At 39.2% G+C, this 16,855-nt stretch overlaps 1 protein-coding gene across 2 annotated transcripts in view; it reads left to right on the top strand.

Moving 5' to 3' along the window:
• na (sodium leak channel non-selective protein na) overlaps window positions 1–16,855 on the top strand; it is a 711,066-nt gene that overhangs the window by 612,968 nt on the left and 81,243 nt on the right. The window contains exons 29-30 of one of the 2 annotated variants that reach the window (XM_067148869.2): window positions 3,104–3,226; window positions 4,153–4,302. In XM_067148869.2, the coding sequence (XP_067004970.1) occupies window positions 3,104–3,226; window positions 4,153–4,302 (273 nt within the window). The remainder of the gene's footprint in view (window positions 1–3,103; window positions 3,227–4,152; window positions 4,303–16,855) is intronic. The other variant, XM_067148870.2, reaches the window with a different exon arrangement.

Genomic DNA, 16,855 nt, shown 5'->3' with positions numbered 1-16,855 from the left:
CCCTCACACTCTTTTCTTTCTACTTGTCTAGATCCCACCTCCTTGCATTCCTTCCATTCTTTAATTTCTTCAACATTCAGGTAGCATTTCATGACCAACAAGTTGTGGTCAATGTTGTTATTGATACATTTTATATCAGACTATGTACATATTGTTATCATGAGATGGGATGTATGAGTAAAAATGTTATCAATTCTCTTCCTCTTCTCCATTGACAACTGCTTTAGACAGATTCTCATACATCCCATTAACAGACCATATCAAAATTTCTCTCTTAATTCTTAGCAGAGCCAAGAATCCAATCCATGCCTCCTTGCACTGCAGTTTATTACTGTAACCACAATGTCAAAAATCGTAACAATAAGGTTCTTCATGTCATATGAAATTTGAAGAAGAAAATATGCTTTATGCTTTTGATAACTAACAAACATAATTTCAGGCTTTGTTGTTGAACAGTGTATATTATTGAGTTACTTTCACAGTATGATGTTCATTGTTTTACTTATTTGTTATGGTTACAATACTTATTTGAAAAGTTATCATTAATTTTCCAAAAATAAAAGATAGAAAGTGATATTCACTTGAAGTGTTCTCATTTTTTGCAATGATTGCAAGGAGTGAGACAGAACAAATACAATAGAGATAATATAACATTAAAAAATAAACCGTGGTAGTGAATCACTTGAGTGAATGACTTGTAGTAGGTCGAAGAGTGTAATACGTAAATGTGACTCAAGTGAATTATAATAATACTTATCGTATTCACAATGATGCACACACGAGATGCTGTCAATTGTGTACACTGTTTTATTTACAATTATATACACATTAATAGTTGCACATCAAATGAAACACCATCTTGAACTCAATCGACTGCACATTAGCATGTCAACCAACTACGGAACACTTGTACCAACACAGCATAACAACTTCAGCGGCAAAACCACAACATGAGTTCACATACTTAACTCGACTAACAACGCAACTCAACTCTGCCCTTTTATTATATACCTTGCCTGGCTAGGCTTCCAGAAAAGTGTGACACAACATACTTTCTCTTATCTTCTCGAGCCTCCAATAACCTATGTACAAATGGATAGAACATTCTGTAAAACTCCAATGACAAAGGTGCGTTGTTCTAGAATCTTACCCTGTGTTGCACAACATTACATCGGATTTATACATCGTACGGAGGGTTGCCCCAGTTAATACAGGTTGCGACCTTGAGCGCATGTGCCACTCCTGGAAGCTGGTGCATGTCAGGATTTTTTGTTCTGTCTGGTCATTGTGATTTAGAGAAGTGCCGTGTACAGTCATATCATACCATTGTTGCCTCATAGCCTGTTGAATTGCAGATATATGGCAAGGCTACATTGTTGGCCTTTCCGATGCTAATTTCTCATTATCAATGATTGTACAACAGTATAAAATGAAAGATCTCAACACTAGTAAGTCCTCTGCTGTAGGCAATGTGATAAAATTACATCAGAATGGTTTCCCACCAGAATCAACTTCAAAGAAACTGCCGCAGAATAGAGTTCGACCCTCCAGGACTCCGGGCACCATTAAGAAGGTAAAGGTGGCTGTCCTGGAGGAAAATCCACCAACTCAAAGACACCTTGCCAGCCACAAAAACACATCTAAAGGTACAGTCTACCATATAATTAAAGAAGATCTGAACCTGGTATAGCAGCGTAAGGCACGTGGACATTCTTGGAAAGCAAGGGACATTAAAGAATGGCTCACTAATGTCAGGAAATTATACAAAAAGTACCTCTGAGGAGATAAATGGCAGTCAGTTGTTACCCTGGTTGAAGCTTTGGTTTATTTGGATGACACCAACAAGCCCCGGGCAATTTACTATCGCCCAAAAGGCCAAAAAGGGCACTCAAACTTCATCAAGGAAAACAAAGAAAAGTTTACTTAGGGGTTCAAGGTAGTGTCAGGATATTGCACCCTAGGTAATTTCAGAATCCTCAGAGTGCCAAAAAATGTGAATATCAATGCTACCTACTTCCAGAAGAATGTCATGGACCCCTTTTTCTATGAAGAAATCCCTCGACTGTATGGTAAGGATGCTTCAAATGTATGGATCCACATAGATAAAGCATCCAGTCATGCTGCCAGATCATCAGTCACCTACTACGACAGAAAAGAAGCAAAGATGGGTGTCCATGTCATACCATTTAGTGACATCCCTGAAAAATCACCAGATGCCTCACCAATGGATTTCTGTGGCTTTGGTTTCCTGAAAAGAGGGTTTACTTCTGGATGTCCCACCACTATTCAGGGTCTTTGGAAAGTGTGCAAGGAGGTATGGGACATTATTCCTTTTCCTGTACTACGTAGAAGTCTTCTAGTGCGAAAATTGAGATGTAGGGCAATAGCCCATGCCTGTGGCTATCACATCATGCACAACCGGGTCTGGAGAAAAGGAATTGCCTAGGACAAATGGTACATCAAAATCATCCAAGCTTAAGTGGGGCAACCCTCCATATTTACAGGTAATAATAAATTATATACTATTTGTTACGTGTTCTAACATTAAATAAAATCGTATTAGTAAACATATAGCAGAAGTATCGTGACATAACCTGGCATGTTCTGTTACACAAGATTGATCATACAACACACAAATAATAAATGATACGACCATGATTTATACCAAATAAATTCTGTACTGATAACCTGTTGTACATAGCTATGTAGATAATAATAATAGACATAAACAACTTCATAAATCTTATATAGTCACACCTCACAAGTCATAATAATAATAATAATAATAATAATAATAATAATAATAATAATAATAATAATAATAATAATAATAACAACAACAACAACAACACCTACTAATTGAGCTCGATGTTTTCACTATTTACCCATGGGTTTAGAGAATTGTTTCCAAGTTATACTAGCCCATTACACACTTTCATCTTACTACAATAGAAGTAATTTAATTTTAGGTATAAGGGCCCTCTATGGCCATGTGTCTTTCCTGTATGTTCCCTTGTGTGCATGATGTTTACATGTGGATGACAAGTTCTAGTGAGAATAGAGGTGGGTTTGCCTTTTTTCAATAGTGATTTTTTTTTTCTAGAAACAGCAAAACAGTCTTATTGCTGGTTTGCGAGCCACAAATGAGGTAGTTCCTTTGCCTGACCATGCAGAGGATAAGCTCAAGGAGAACAGTTTAGAGAGAGACAGTGAAGGTGAATCCAAGGTAAGGTAACAAATGTAATATAATAGTAGAGTAACCACTATTTAGAACTTCCAGATAATTGATACTGGTGCTGTATCTTCAACTGGTTAAGTTTATAAGTTTGAACTCCTTTGATGGAAAATTATAGAAATATTCTTGAAGTAGTTCTCATACTGCCATCAGTGGGATGAGGTATTGAGGATAGTGTTTTCCCTTTAAAGGCTTCCATAACTTTTATTGATATTTTTTCAATCTTATGTGTTGTTTTGTAAATGTATATACTAACTTAAAGGCGGGTTCTCAACGGGGCGAGTGTGTGACTGTTCAGCCTGTGGGACCTGGTTGTGCACTTGCCCGAAATATCATCTTTGCAAGCTGTTTTATGTTTCCTTTTGGTCAGGTAAAAATGTAACAGAAGATCAATATTCAAACATTGATCATTTGGAGATTTGTCGCTGTTGATCTAAGACAGTTACTTGATATTCAAGAAGAGACTAGAAAGATATCCTGAGTATGTGATGATTATTTAGTTATTATTGTTAGGGTTATAACAGGGAAGTTATCTACTGAAAGTTTTGAAGTTATGAATAGGAGAAGTGATTTGGAAGCATCAATTAATTTGCACAAAAAATAATGGATATATATATATATTTATTTCATTTTGTTTTAGATTTTTAGTTGAATTTATAGCTAAGTTTAAAAAGACAGGACGTTAAAGAAGAATAAAATCTTTGATCAACAAACATGGATCAGGTTGGGTCTAGTGTTGTACTAGTTGTTCGTGATGAAGCTTTGTATGAATTAATGACTGCAGAATGTTGCAGTCTTTATGTAGTGGAGAACTTTCATTCCCCAGACATTTGTTCTCGCAGTACACCTCTGCTAATTACATCCTTGCTCATTTTATATATCGACATGTTGACGCTAACCTAAAAAACAACTTCCAGCTGGATCCGCTGGAGTCCGCGCAAGGCACTCGACTGGTCGTGTACACTCCAACCTGGCGGAGAGTACTCGCCCTCCTTCGGGACAAGTCATGCACGCCCGCCAGTTATGCGACCGAACGTTCTCACTTGGTTGAGTGCTCAACTGATGACGTAAGTGGTAGTGCACTCGCCTCCATTTGAACCCGTCTTAACTCTCTCATCTCTGTGCATTTTAGTGCTGGTCCTAAGGCCAGATAGTGGACGAAAGTAGATGCTGCTATGTGTCCAAAACGTAAGAAGTGTTTTAGCTAGCATTCTGTCTGCCAGTAAATCTTAGAGAGACGAGTGAGGGCGAGTGGCCGGCATCTAATGACTAGTTTCTTGTCTGATTTACCCAAACTAAGTGCGGAGCTGCTCAAGACCACAAGTTTCAGGTACAAGTTTCTGTTGTAATCCCCATGACCTGCTCTCACTTTGGAATATTTAACTCTAACTACTCCTTTAATACAATAGCAGTAAAGCTTCAGCTCCATTTCCACATAATTTGAATATACACCATAAGTTTTCCTAATTTTCCTTCATCGATAGAAGACTGGTACTTAGATGAGAAAATTATAATTTCACCAAACTCAACACACAGACTTTTCCTGTGGTACTGGGTTCATATGAACCTCAAGGAAATAACTTGTTTTTTAATGAGCCTTCACTGATTTTAAATGACCAGTCAATTCGCTCTTGCTTGCACCTTGTTGCTTAGTACTTTTCTTTCCCACTTCTGTGCTCATATCTGTCTTAGTTGACTCTCGTGATGCTGCATGGTGAAAGTTAGACAGTTAGTTTCACTAAAATCATAATAAAAGTACAAAAAGGTTTAAGAGAGCATTTTATGATCCATCTAGTAGTGATGGTCACAATTACAGTAAAACCTATTTAATAATTATATGGGGAAAAAGAAGATAAGATTCTCATTTCCTTGTCTAAGACTTTATAGTGCATTTCATATGGGTTTCTTGAACATATTATTGTATAAACATTTCTTGGAAAAGATTGCTTATGGTGCAGAATAATGTTTACATAAATCCCCTATTGTGTATTTGAGAGACATTCAGCTCTCAAATTATTATTTACAAATTCCATCCTATTCATAAGATTTCTAGAGACTATCTGAAGTTATTGACTTTGGTCAAAGTTATTCATTAGTTTCAATTCTAATTATGCAGGTATTACACTTAACTTTTTATCTGTAAAAATAGGTAGTTATTGCATAATATTTGCAAGGTTGCTTGGTTCCCCATGTGAATATCAGAATGATCAAAAACACACTACCTGTATATCATCAGTACATTAGGTCAACTGATAACTGCTCATTTTCCTCATCCTATGTATATTAAAAAGACTGTGTTCTTCATTACTGTCAGGAAATTACAACATCCAAGGAATTTGAAATTCAGATTCCTAAAGGGAAAAGAACTTACTGCAGACATCTCAGTATTACAGAATATGCCCATTTTTGAGGCTATTCTCTTCTCATGTAAGTTCAGTAATATTGAATTTTATGATCATGGATGTGACTTTTGAGTCATAACATTAAAGAATGAAAGCATTGCTTTAGACAACATAGTTCTTTAGTTCCCTTTTTAACTGCCACTTGCTCTTGTAGAGTCATGTGAGTGCGCTGTGTATTACAAGCTCCTCAGTAAGTTAAAGTGTTCTGTGAGGAAGTGACAGAATTTTTGTTGGCATTTTACCGGCAGGCTGTCGTAAATTCTTTATCCATCAAGCTATGTAATTAATTGTTTTTGGATTCCAAGTGAAATAGCTATGGATGTCTGGCAAAACATTTAAGTTTCTCTACTCATGAAATATATTTTATTTTACCATAATCCTTGATATGAAATTTTTCATACTAGTTTGGGAATTATTAAGAAGATTCATGAAACTTCTTCGTTTGTCCAAACCTTTGAAATGGCCTTCGGGTAGATGAGTATATTGAATTTCTTGTCTTACTGAATCAAATTTCCTAAATGTATAACTTACATGGAATACAGGACTTAAATTAAATACTGGTTTCCATTAAAAGGAGGTTCTGCTGTAACAATAAACACATGCTAATATTCAATTCACAAAGTATATGGAAGACACAGTTTGCTTTTCAACTCCTTTTTGTACTTTCAGATTCATACTCCACAAAATTATTTAACTTGGAAGTAGATTGTTTGTTTAAGTTACTTGACAGTTTCAGTGTTTAAAACTGATAGCCATGACTGTAGAATGGATTTGTCTGTAAACACAAATATTTTTCAAAGCTTAAATAACTTTGATTTTTTTATTTGCTGCATGGATCAAGTCAGAAAATGCCAATTCTATTTCTGAAATTATTCTAGCACAGTTTATATAGTTTTGGTATATAAGTTGGTTTTATTGTATGAATGTCTTCTTTTTTTATATTTCAACCATAGGGGAGTCAACATATTTTAAATGCACACACTCTTATCATTGATCTACCTTACTCTATTTTGGTGCATTTACATCCTAATTAGAAGCAGGGATAAATTAACAACTAAGTGAGCTGCAGTAAGAATATATCAATAAGTTGAATTACTAGCAGAAGAGAGAATGAATACTTGTTGATCATACCACAAACAGAAAAGTTTGCAAGACCATTTGTCAGGTCTAAGACTGAGAAACGACCGTGAGAGTTAATAACGCCGTTATCATGTGATGTTCCCAGAAGGTTCTTTTTGTATTCATACAATATAGAGAAATACTGGAGCACCCAGCAGGTTGGTTCTGCAGTGCAGGCCATGTAACCGTAAGCTTACATTCAGGAGATGGTAGTATTGAACTTCACCATCGGCAGCTCTAAAGTTGGTCTCCTTTATTTCCCATTTTTACACCAGACTGTGACTTTCCCAGTCTTAGCTCTTTTCCAACCTAGAGTCATCAAAAACTTGTATGTGCTAGTGCAATGTTAACACATGAAGTGCCAGACCTACAGTCTGATCATTATTATGCAGCGCCTAGACCTGAAAACACTGAATTATTCACTGGTGCCAAACCATTCACAGGCATATCCAAGGAACTTTTCGCTGTAACCAGTATATTTCTATGATTTATTAACACTTTAGCGTCGACGTGTACATTTGCTTTTTTCGTGGTAAACTGCTGAAATGCGATATACATTTTTCAGGTTGTTGTCGGCTACGGATGTTCGTAATTTCATTCGTAGATGATAATCAAAGACATAATTCATGTTCAAAGTTACTACTTGTGTGTCCCCCCATTGGGGTGACATATGGTTATCAGGTTGACTATGCAACAGAGAAGCGCACGTCACCCCTACAGGAGTGACAGCCTTTTTACCTTTCTTGTTGTGGAACACTGTGCTCTGTGTTGTGAGCTGTTGATTTACGCGCCTTTCAATGAGTTCCTTGTAATTTACAGTTTTATGACAAGAATTTAATTCATGTTATGTGTTTCTGTGTTGAGTAAGCCATGATTACCGATAGAGGTATAGAAGAACAACTTGAAAAGGTTTCGAATGTTGAATCAAGAGATGTTGACATTTAGGATTTGCAATGTGATGCCATCTTTTCCGAGTCGGAATTCGACAGTAGTTTGTGCAGTGAGGACACTAGCAAAGATTCCGGTGCTGCATCAGGCAATGATTCAACCAAATCACCAGCCAGTGACAATTACTGGGGAACATTCTCAGGTTTGCAGAAACATTGTATTTATTTACACGTAGCCCCGGTTTACAATTTCATCTGAGTGCTAAATCTCAACCAGTATGTAAGAATAAAGCAATAATAGACTCCAATCCACATTATTTTCCTTGCCATTAATAAGTGAATTCTGATGGTTGCGTATGTCATCCCATACGGGGTGACAAATGTCAGAGAAATTCCACTGTCTGTTGCGCAATGCACAGCATGCTGACTAAGGAATGAGAACTGCGCTGCACTCTATGAACACCTTACGTGAACAAGCAATTCAATACAACAGCGAATGGTAGTGCTAGTTTCGTGCGACAGCCTGAAGTTGAGAGACCTGGACACACTACCGTGTCACCCCATGAGGGGTGACATACTATATTTTGTATGATGGTCCGTCACCCCACATGGGGTGACAACGTCTTCAAAGTGTTAAACCAACCTCTCTCTGACTTGATTTGACACTTGTTTGTTCCTTTCCTGTCTTATGTAAGTATCTGTATGTTATTATATTGTGTGACACCAATTGGGGCTGTATTGGTTGTTACAAATTACATACCGAGCGAGTTGGCCGTGCGGTTAGGGGCATGCAGCTCTAAGATTGCATTCGGGAGATGGTGGGTTCGAGTCCCACTGTTGACAGCCCTGAAGATGGTTTTCTGTGGTTTCCCATTTTCATGCCAGGCGAATACTGGGACTGTATCTTGATTAAGGCCACGGCCGTGTCTTTCCCATTCTTAGTCCTTTTCTATCACCATAAGATCTATCTGTGTCGGTGCGATGTAAAGCAATGTGTAAAAAAAAAAAAGAAAAAGAAAAAAAAGAAAGGCAACCAAAATAACCTCAGTGATCACACACTCCTAAAGCTTTCCCGCTCTTCACTACTATAATAAAGTTGCATATCAGTAAAGCAACAACTATTCTCACTCCATTAAATTTTAAATTTTATTAGTTCACTAATGCTCAGTAGATATCCCAAACTTGTTTCCAAATTAATTTCAAATGCAAACAAAAACAAATAGACTATAAGAAAATTTTCACAACAACTGGTGACGTCACTGGAGCATGATGTAACAGAAAGTTACTGGTAGACCAGCGAGTTGGTGTGATGCCAGAGACTGCGTGAGGCAGTCCACCCTGGACAGTTGAAAGAAGGAACTACAATAGAAGGAATACATTATTGAGGTAAAACCATGTCCACATATATTAAGATGTTGTACATGGAATTTTAATATAAATGTTTTTATGCTTGTTCATAATATTCATCAGTTCTTTAAAAACAATAATAAATCTTTTCTTGGTGCCTGCACCATTAATGAAGGTTGGCCACAATCCCAGTGAACTCAGCTTGACCATCTGCTGCCCTCTGACGGGCATGGGAATTCAGTCTTGACCAGTCTCATAAGTTTCTATCTGTTAGCTGCTTACGCTCAGGGTTATCAGCAAAAATGACAATGTCATCTACATATCTTCAATGGTATACTAGTCTGTTATTAACCTTCAAGACACCTTCTGTACCTTAAAATACCTTCTTTGACTTTGGCCATGCTGACCTTCAATTTTGCCTTCTAAATTTAGCTTTAAAAGGTTATATCTGTCATTTATAATTATGTCCCCAAGGTAAGCTACCTTACACTTCTTGATTATATTTATCAGTTGTCAAGTCTTCTGCATTTGAGTTAGGACTTCTTTATTGTTGGTATGATCAGCCCATGAAATGTGAAGCATTCCTCTGAAAATTCCCATTTCAAATGCTTCTACTCTGTGCAACACATTGCTCTTCAGTACCAATTCTCGGCACCATATAGAAGTACTGACTATACATAGCACTGCAAAATTTATATCATGTTTCCAAGGAACCTGTTGTTGTGGAATAGACTTCTCATCTTTGCTCAAGCTATTTCAATTCTTGTTCTGATCTCTAAGTCAGGATCTAGTTGATCAGTGATCCAACAGCTTAGATATCTAAGCTTCCAAACCTAGATTTTCAGACAAATGTGAGTGTGTGTATTTTTTTGTGATCTTCCAAATAACACATATTTAGAGGCTTGTGGATTGATTTTCTGATTTGTTGTTGTGTTTATAAAGTTGGATGGTGTTATCTTCAAAATTCTTGCAGTGTAGGTGAAGTTTATATTGGGCCCTATGTGCTGGCCATTTTGTTTTTATTTGTTAGCTATTGATTATACCTTTTCTATTTGGTGGTCATCAGAGAGAAAAAAATATGAGTCAAACGACACCTCGGCGGTGCTCGCATCAAACTATGATATTTTCTATATATATATATATATATATAGTGTATATGTGCCATGTCTAGAGCTTACATACTCAACCTATGCTGACCTTCATGTTAATGTCTTTTTAATCGTTTAGTTTAGTCATAAATTGCTACCATTGGATTTATTTAAGAGACCTTCGGACTCTTATTTATTCTTTATTCATTTTAAGGATATCCAGTTTTGTAAGAAGACTAACCGTATTATTTTTTATCATTCAATACTATGCACCCCTCCCCTGCGAACCATGTGACCTTGCCGCGGTGGGGAGGTGTGCCTGTCCCATTGAAGCAGATAGCCGAGCCGCAGGTGCAACCATATCGGATAGGTATCTGTTGAGAGACCAGACTGTCGAAAGGGGGGTCGCAGCCTTTCGGTAGTTGCAAGGGCGGCAGTCTAGATGATTGACTGATACGGCCTTGTAATAATACTCAACATGGCTTAGCTGTGTTGATACTGCTACACAGCTGAAAGCAACGGGAAACTACAGCCGTAACTAACTCCCGAGGACATGCAGCTCCCTCTGTATGAATGATGTACTGATGATGGCTTCCTCCTGGGTAAAATATTCTGGAGGTAAACTAGTCCCCCATTCGGATTTCCGGGTGGAGACTACACGAGAGGGGGCGATGATCAGGAAGATGGATACTGACATTCTGCGAGTCGGAGCGTGGAATGTTAGAAGTTTGAATCGTTGTGGTAGGTTACAGAATCTGCAAAGGGAGATGGATAGACTAAAGTTAGAAGTAGTTGGTATAAGAGAAGTACATTGGCAGGAAGAACAAGATTTTTGGTCAGGCGACTACGGAATTATCAACACAAAATCAAACAGGGGAAATGCGGGAGTTGGTTTGATAATGAATAAGAAAATAGGGCAGTGGGTAAGCTACTACGACCAGCATAGTGAAAGAATTATTGTCGTCAAGATAGACACCAAACCAATGCCCACCACAATAGTGCAGGTCTATATGCCTACTAGTTCAGCGGATGATGAGGAAATTGAAAGAATATATGAAGAGAGAGAAGATTTAATACAATATGTAAAAGGTGACGATAATCTAATTGTGATGGGAGACTGGAATGCAGTGGTAGGCCAAGGAAGAGAAGGTAGTACAGTGGGAGAATTCGGATTGGGACAAAGGAACAAAAGAGGAACTCAGCTGGTTGAATTCTGCATTGATCATAATTTAGTCCTTGTGAATACTTGGTTCAAACACCACAAACACTGGCTGTATACCTGGACAAGACCTGGAGACATTGGAAGGTATTAAATAGACTTCATTATGATTAGGCAGAGATTCAGAAACTAGGTGTTGGATTGCAAAACTTTCCCAGGAGCAGACGTGGACTCTGACCACAACTTGTTGATCATGAAATGCCATCTGTTGAAATTGAAGAAAGGAAAGAATGCAAAAAGATGGGGTCTAGACAAGTTGAAAGAAAAGAGTGTTGAAGGATTGTTTCAAGGAACATGTTACACAAGGGCTAAATGAAAAGGCTGAAGGAAACACAATAGAGGAAGAGTGGATAGTCATGAAAAATGAAGTCAGTAGGGCTGCTGAAGAGATGTTAGGATGGAAGAAAAGATCAACTAAGATTCAGTGGATAACTCAGGAGATACTAGACCTGACTGATGAACGACAAAAATACAAGAATGCTAGAAATGAAGAGGGCAGAAAAGAATACAGGCGATTAAAGAATCAAGTGGATAGAAAGTGCAAGGTAGCTAAGGAATAATGGCTGAAGGAGAAGTGCAAGGATGTTGAAGGTTGTATGGTCATGGAAAAGGTAGATGCTGCATACAGGAAAATCAAGGAAACCTTTGAAGAAAGGAAATCTGCGTGTATGAATATTAAGAGCTCAGATGGAAAGCCACTTCTAGGGAAAGAAGACAAAGCAGAAAGATGGCAGGAGCATATCCAACAGTTGTATCAAGGTAAAGATGTAGATAATTTGGTTCTGGAACAAGAAGAGGCTGTTGATGCTGATGAAATGAGAGACCCAATTTTGAGGTCAGAGTTTGACAGAGCTGTGAGAAACCTAAATAGGAACAAGGCATCTGGAATTGATGGCATTCCCTCTGAATTACTGACTGCCTTAGGAGAAACCAGCATGGCAAGTTTATTCCATTTAGTGTGTAAGATGTATGAGACAGGAGAAGTCCCATCTGATTTTCGGCAGAATGTTGTTATACCTATTCCCAAGAAAGCCGGTACTGACAGGTGTGAAAACTACTGCACCATTAGTTTAGTATCTCATGCCTGAAAAATTTTAACACGTATTATTTACAAAAGAATGGAAAAACAAGTTGAAGCTGAGTTGGGAGAAGATCAATTTGGCTTCAGCAGAAATGTAGGGACATGTGAAGCAATCCTGACTTTACAGCTGATCTTAGAGGATTGAATCAAGAAGGACAAGACCACGTACCTGGCATTTGTAGATCTAGAAAAGGCATTCGATAATGTTGATTGGACCAAGTTATTTACGATTCTGAAGGTGATTGGGATCAGTTACCGAGAACGAAGAATTATCTACAATCTGTATAAAAATCAGTCTGCAGTGATAAAAATCGAGGGCTTTGAAAAAGAAGCAGCAATCCAGAAAGGAGTGAGGCAAGGCTGCAGTTTGTCCCCCTCCTCCTTTTCATTGTTTACATAGAACAGGCAGTAAAGGAAATCAAAGAGGAATTTGGAAAGAGAATCACAATCCAAGGAGAGGGAATCAAAACCTTGAGATTCGCCGATGATATTGTTATTTTATCTGAGACTGCAGAAGATCTCAAGAAGCTGCTGAATGGGAATGGTATGGACGAAGCCTTGGGTAAGGAGTACAAGATGAAAATAAATAAGTCCAAAACAAAAGTAATGGAGTGCAGTCGAACGAAGGCAGGTGATGCAGGAAATATTAGATTAGGAAATGAAGTCTTAAAGGAAGTAGATGAATATTGTTACTTGAGTACTAAAATAACTAACGAGGGCAGAAGTAAGGAGGACATAAAATGTAGACTAGCACAAGCAAGGAAGAGCTTTCTTAAGAAAAGAAATTTGCTCACTTCAAGCATTGATATAGGAATTAGAAAGATGTCTTTGAAGACTTTTGTGTGGAGTGTGGCGTTGTACGGAAGTGAAACATGGACGATAACTAGTTCAGAAAGAGAATAGAAGCTTTTGAAATGTGGTGTTACAGAAGAATGCTGAAGGTGAGAGGGATAGATCAAATCACGAATGAAGAGATACTGAATCAAATTGGTGAGAGGAGATTGATTTGGCTAAATTTGACAAGAAGAAGAGATAGAATGATAGGACACATCTTAAGACATCCAGGACTTGTTCAGTTGGTTTTTGAGAGAAGTGTAGGTGGTAAGAACGGTAGGGGTAGACCAGGGTATGAATATGACAAGCAGATTAGAGCAGATGTAGGGTGCAGTAGTTATGTAGAAATGAAAAGGTTAGCACGGGATAGGGTGGCATAGAGATCTGCATCAAGCCAGTCTATGGACTGATGACTCAAACAACAACAACTAGGCACCATAACCAGCTATAACCACCATCGCCCAATTCTCAGTACAAACTTCCGTGCGGTCCACGAATGGTAATAACTGATCTCACTTTCACCATTGCAGAAAACTATATCTCAGGATTAATGCACACATAAGCCAGACTCATCCAGAGGCATATAGACAAAGTATTGCATCCAGACAGCCTGCTAGTAGCCACGCTCTGGAGCCAAACACCAGAAGTATAAAATGTTAACAGATACCAGACACAGAACTGCAAGAAGTAGACGCAATAAATGAGCACAGTCCCTTGCACCAGTATAAATAAGGCCTTTCACAATGGAATGTACACTTTTATAATGGGATTACACAGTATGTAATTTTGACACAGCTGTAAATAGATTTGCTGAATTTTTGTCCAAATCAATAAACCTTCTCCCAGGTCCAAAACACCTCGCCACAAAACTTCGAAACTAGGAATGCTAAATGTGGCACTCTAATTTAAACATCTTACAAAAATCAATCTAACCCCAGGACGTGTGACCAAAAGAGACCGAGAAAAGAGACACAATAAATACAGATATGAAGAAATCAGTTTCTCTACTACAACTGAAGGAGAAAAGCTGTAAAGAACTTGTAATTTTAGTGTTCAAGATATTGATGACTATTTCTCTTCCATCTTTTCTAATTCCAATGATTGCACATGGCTGGACGAATGAAGTGCTGCGGATAGCACTCAACGAATCTTATGAAACAAAGATAAGCAATGAATAAGTAACTCATGCGACAAGTAAAATAGCAGTTGACACAGCCCCCAGTCCTGTCAGTGTTATAGTCAGAGCAGTCAAGGGCAACCTCGTACACTATTGTGATCAAAAGTATCCGGACACCTGGCTGAACATGACATACAAGTTCGTGGTGCCCTCCATCGGTAATGCTGGAATTTAATATGGTGTTGGCCCACCCTTAGCCTTGATGACAGCTTCTACTCTCGATGACATACGTTCAATCAGGTGCTGGAAGATTGCTTGGGGAATGACAGCCCATTCTTCATGGAGCGCTGCACTGAGGAGAGGTAGCGATGTCAGTCGGTGAGGCCTGGCACGAAGTCAGTGTTGTAACCAAGGTTGAAGTTTACAGAACACAACTTTTATTGCTTCACTTTATGATATTTACATAAATAACTGAAATTTATTTTGAAGCAAAAAGGAATATTGAATCTTGAGAAAAGTCTGTCTTTATACAATATGTACAGGTTTGCAGTCTTTATATACACTTCTATCTTGAAAAGATAGTCTTCATGAATTGACACTTTGATAGTCGAGAACTATCTGGCACACTAACATAAATGTTCATGAGAGTCCTTGTTTGTTGAAGTGCCTGAATTCCTAAAAAGCAAGTTCAATTGATTGAAGAAATTCCACCTAGCGAAACTAAGGGAGCTTGCATAAATTAGGGAATGAAAATGGCTTGTAAAAGAATTACGGAACATAGGCAGCGGAAACAGGTAAGGGAGCGGTGACCAGAGGTGAAACCTCGTACTGCCAGAAATTCAGTCCACCTGGTCGAAGCACATTTTCAAGAGGAGTAGCCTCCGTGCTCGACGTAGGGTGTATTCTGGAGCTGGACACCGGGGCAAGTGGGCAAGTGAGCATACAGGGAGCTCCTATTTATAGTACACTCGATGGTCAGGCACGCGCACTGAGGGCTGCGCGTCGAAGCTAGCAGAATGATACACAGGCGCGCGTGCAGCTGGCTGACGGAGCGAGAGGGAGCGCCGGACATACAACACCCTCCCCTCCTAAATACGCCGGTACGGCGTGAAACGGCGGCGGCGCTGGCGGCGACTGCGATGCTGGGGCGGAGCTGCAGATGTTTCTGTTGTATTGTCCGGAGCTGGAACTGGGCGGAGTGGCGCTGTCTCGTCCTGAAAGGAACCCATTGTTATTAAATGATCTAAAGCGCGTTCAGCAATAGATTTATCTGGTTTAGCAATAGCATCAATAGCTGGACAGGGGCGGTAGCGCAGACGTATCTGATCTTGATGGCGGCAGATACGTTTCTCCGTAGTCTGTATCTCGTAGAGACGATGACCCAAAGATCTGCAGATGACTCCAGGTATCCAGAGTGGGTTGGATTTGAATGTCCTGGTGTAGACCTTGTCGTTGAGGGAGAACTTCGTTGGTGAGGTCTTATGCTGGGCCGGAAGAGGCTGTAACAGAGAAAGTAAAGTTCTGTGAGGTCGTCCATGGAGCTTCTGTGCAGGAGTGATATTATCAGCGCCGGGTAGAGTTCTGTAGTTGTTTAAGAGTTGGAGCAAGGCTTGGTCTTTAGTTAAGCCTGAAGAGACAGCTTTCTTCATACTTCTTTTAAATGTTTGTACGAAGCGTTCAGCTTCACCATTAGATTGAGGGTGAAAAGGTGGTGCTAGGATATGACGAATGCCATTATGTGTACAAAAGTTCTGAAAAGCAGTAGCTGTAAACTGAGGTCCGTTGTCCGAAATGAGTACTTGCGGTAAACCTTCTGTAGTAAAGATTTTCTGGAGAGCACGAATGGTAGCTTCGGTTGTAGTAGTCGAATGCATATCCACGACATATGGAAAGTTTGACAGTGAATCGATGACTATTAACCACATGGAATTGAGGAAAGGACCTGCGAAATCGATGTGAACTCGTTCCCATGGAGTAGTAGCAGGAGGCCATGAAGCAAGATCAGAAGACGGGGCGTTCTGATTCGTTTGACATTGCTCACAATGACGTATTAGCTTTTCGATGGCGGTATCAATACCGGGCCAGTAGCAGTGTTGACGGGCGAGTTGCTTTGTTCTGGAGATACCCCAATGGCTTTGGTGTAATAATTCGAGAACTTGTTTCTGTAGGCTAAGTGGAATAACCACTCGGAAGATGGTGCCTGCTTCTAGTAGTACAACGCCGGCACGAGTCGTGAGACGATGCTGCATACGATGATAAGGTGCCAGGTGGGCAGGAAGTGTGCTCTGAAGAGGCCAACCGTTGCGGATGTAAGTACGTACAGTAGCAAGTGTACTGTCCTTATCCGTAGCTTTAGCTATGCAGGTAGCATCAATAGGAAAACTGGATACAGTATCTTCAAGTTCTATGTCCAACTGAAGACATTCAGATTCTTGAGAATCGAAGGCAGTATCAGGACCAACGGGTAAGCGGGAGAGGGCATCAGCATTACAATGCTGGGATGTGGCTCGATATACAATCTGATAG

Source organism: Anabrus simplex, chromosome 1, assembly GCF_040414725.1.
Source record: "Anabrus simplex isolate iqAnaSimp1 chromosome 1, ASM4041472v1, whole genome shotgun sequence".
Taxonomy (NCBI): Eukaryota; Metazoa; Arthropoda; class Insecta; order Orthoptera; family Tettigoniidae; genus Anabrus; species Anabrus simplex.
The sequence above is the reverse complement of the archived record's forward strand: the minus strand, read 5'-3'. Positions and strand labels throughout refer to the sequence as shown.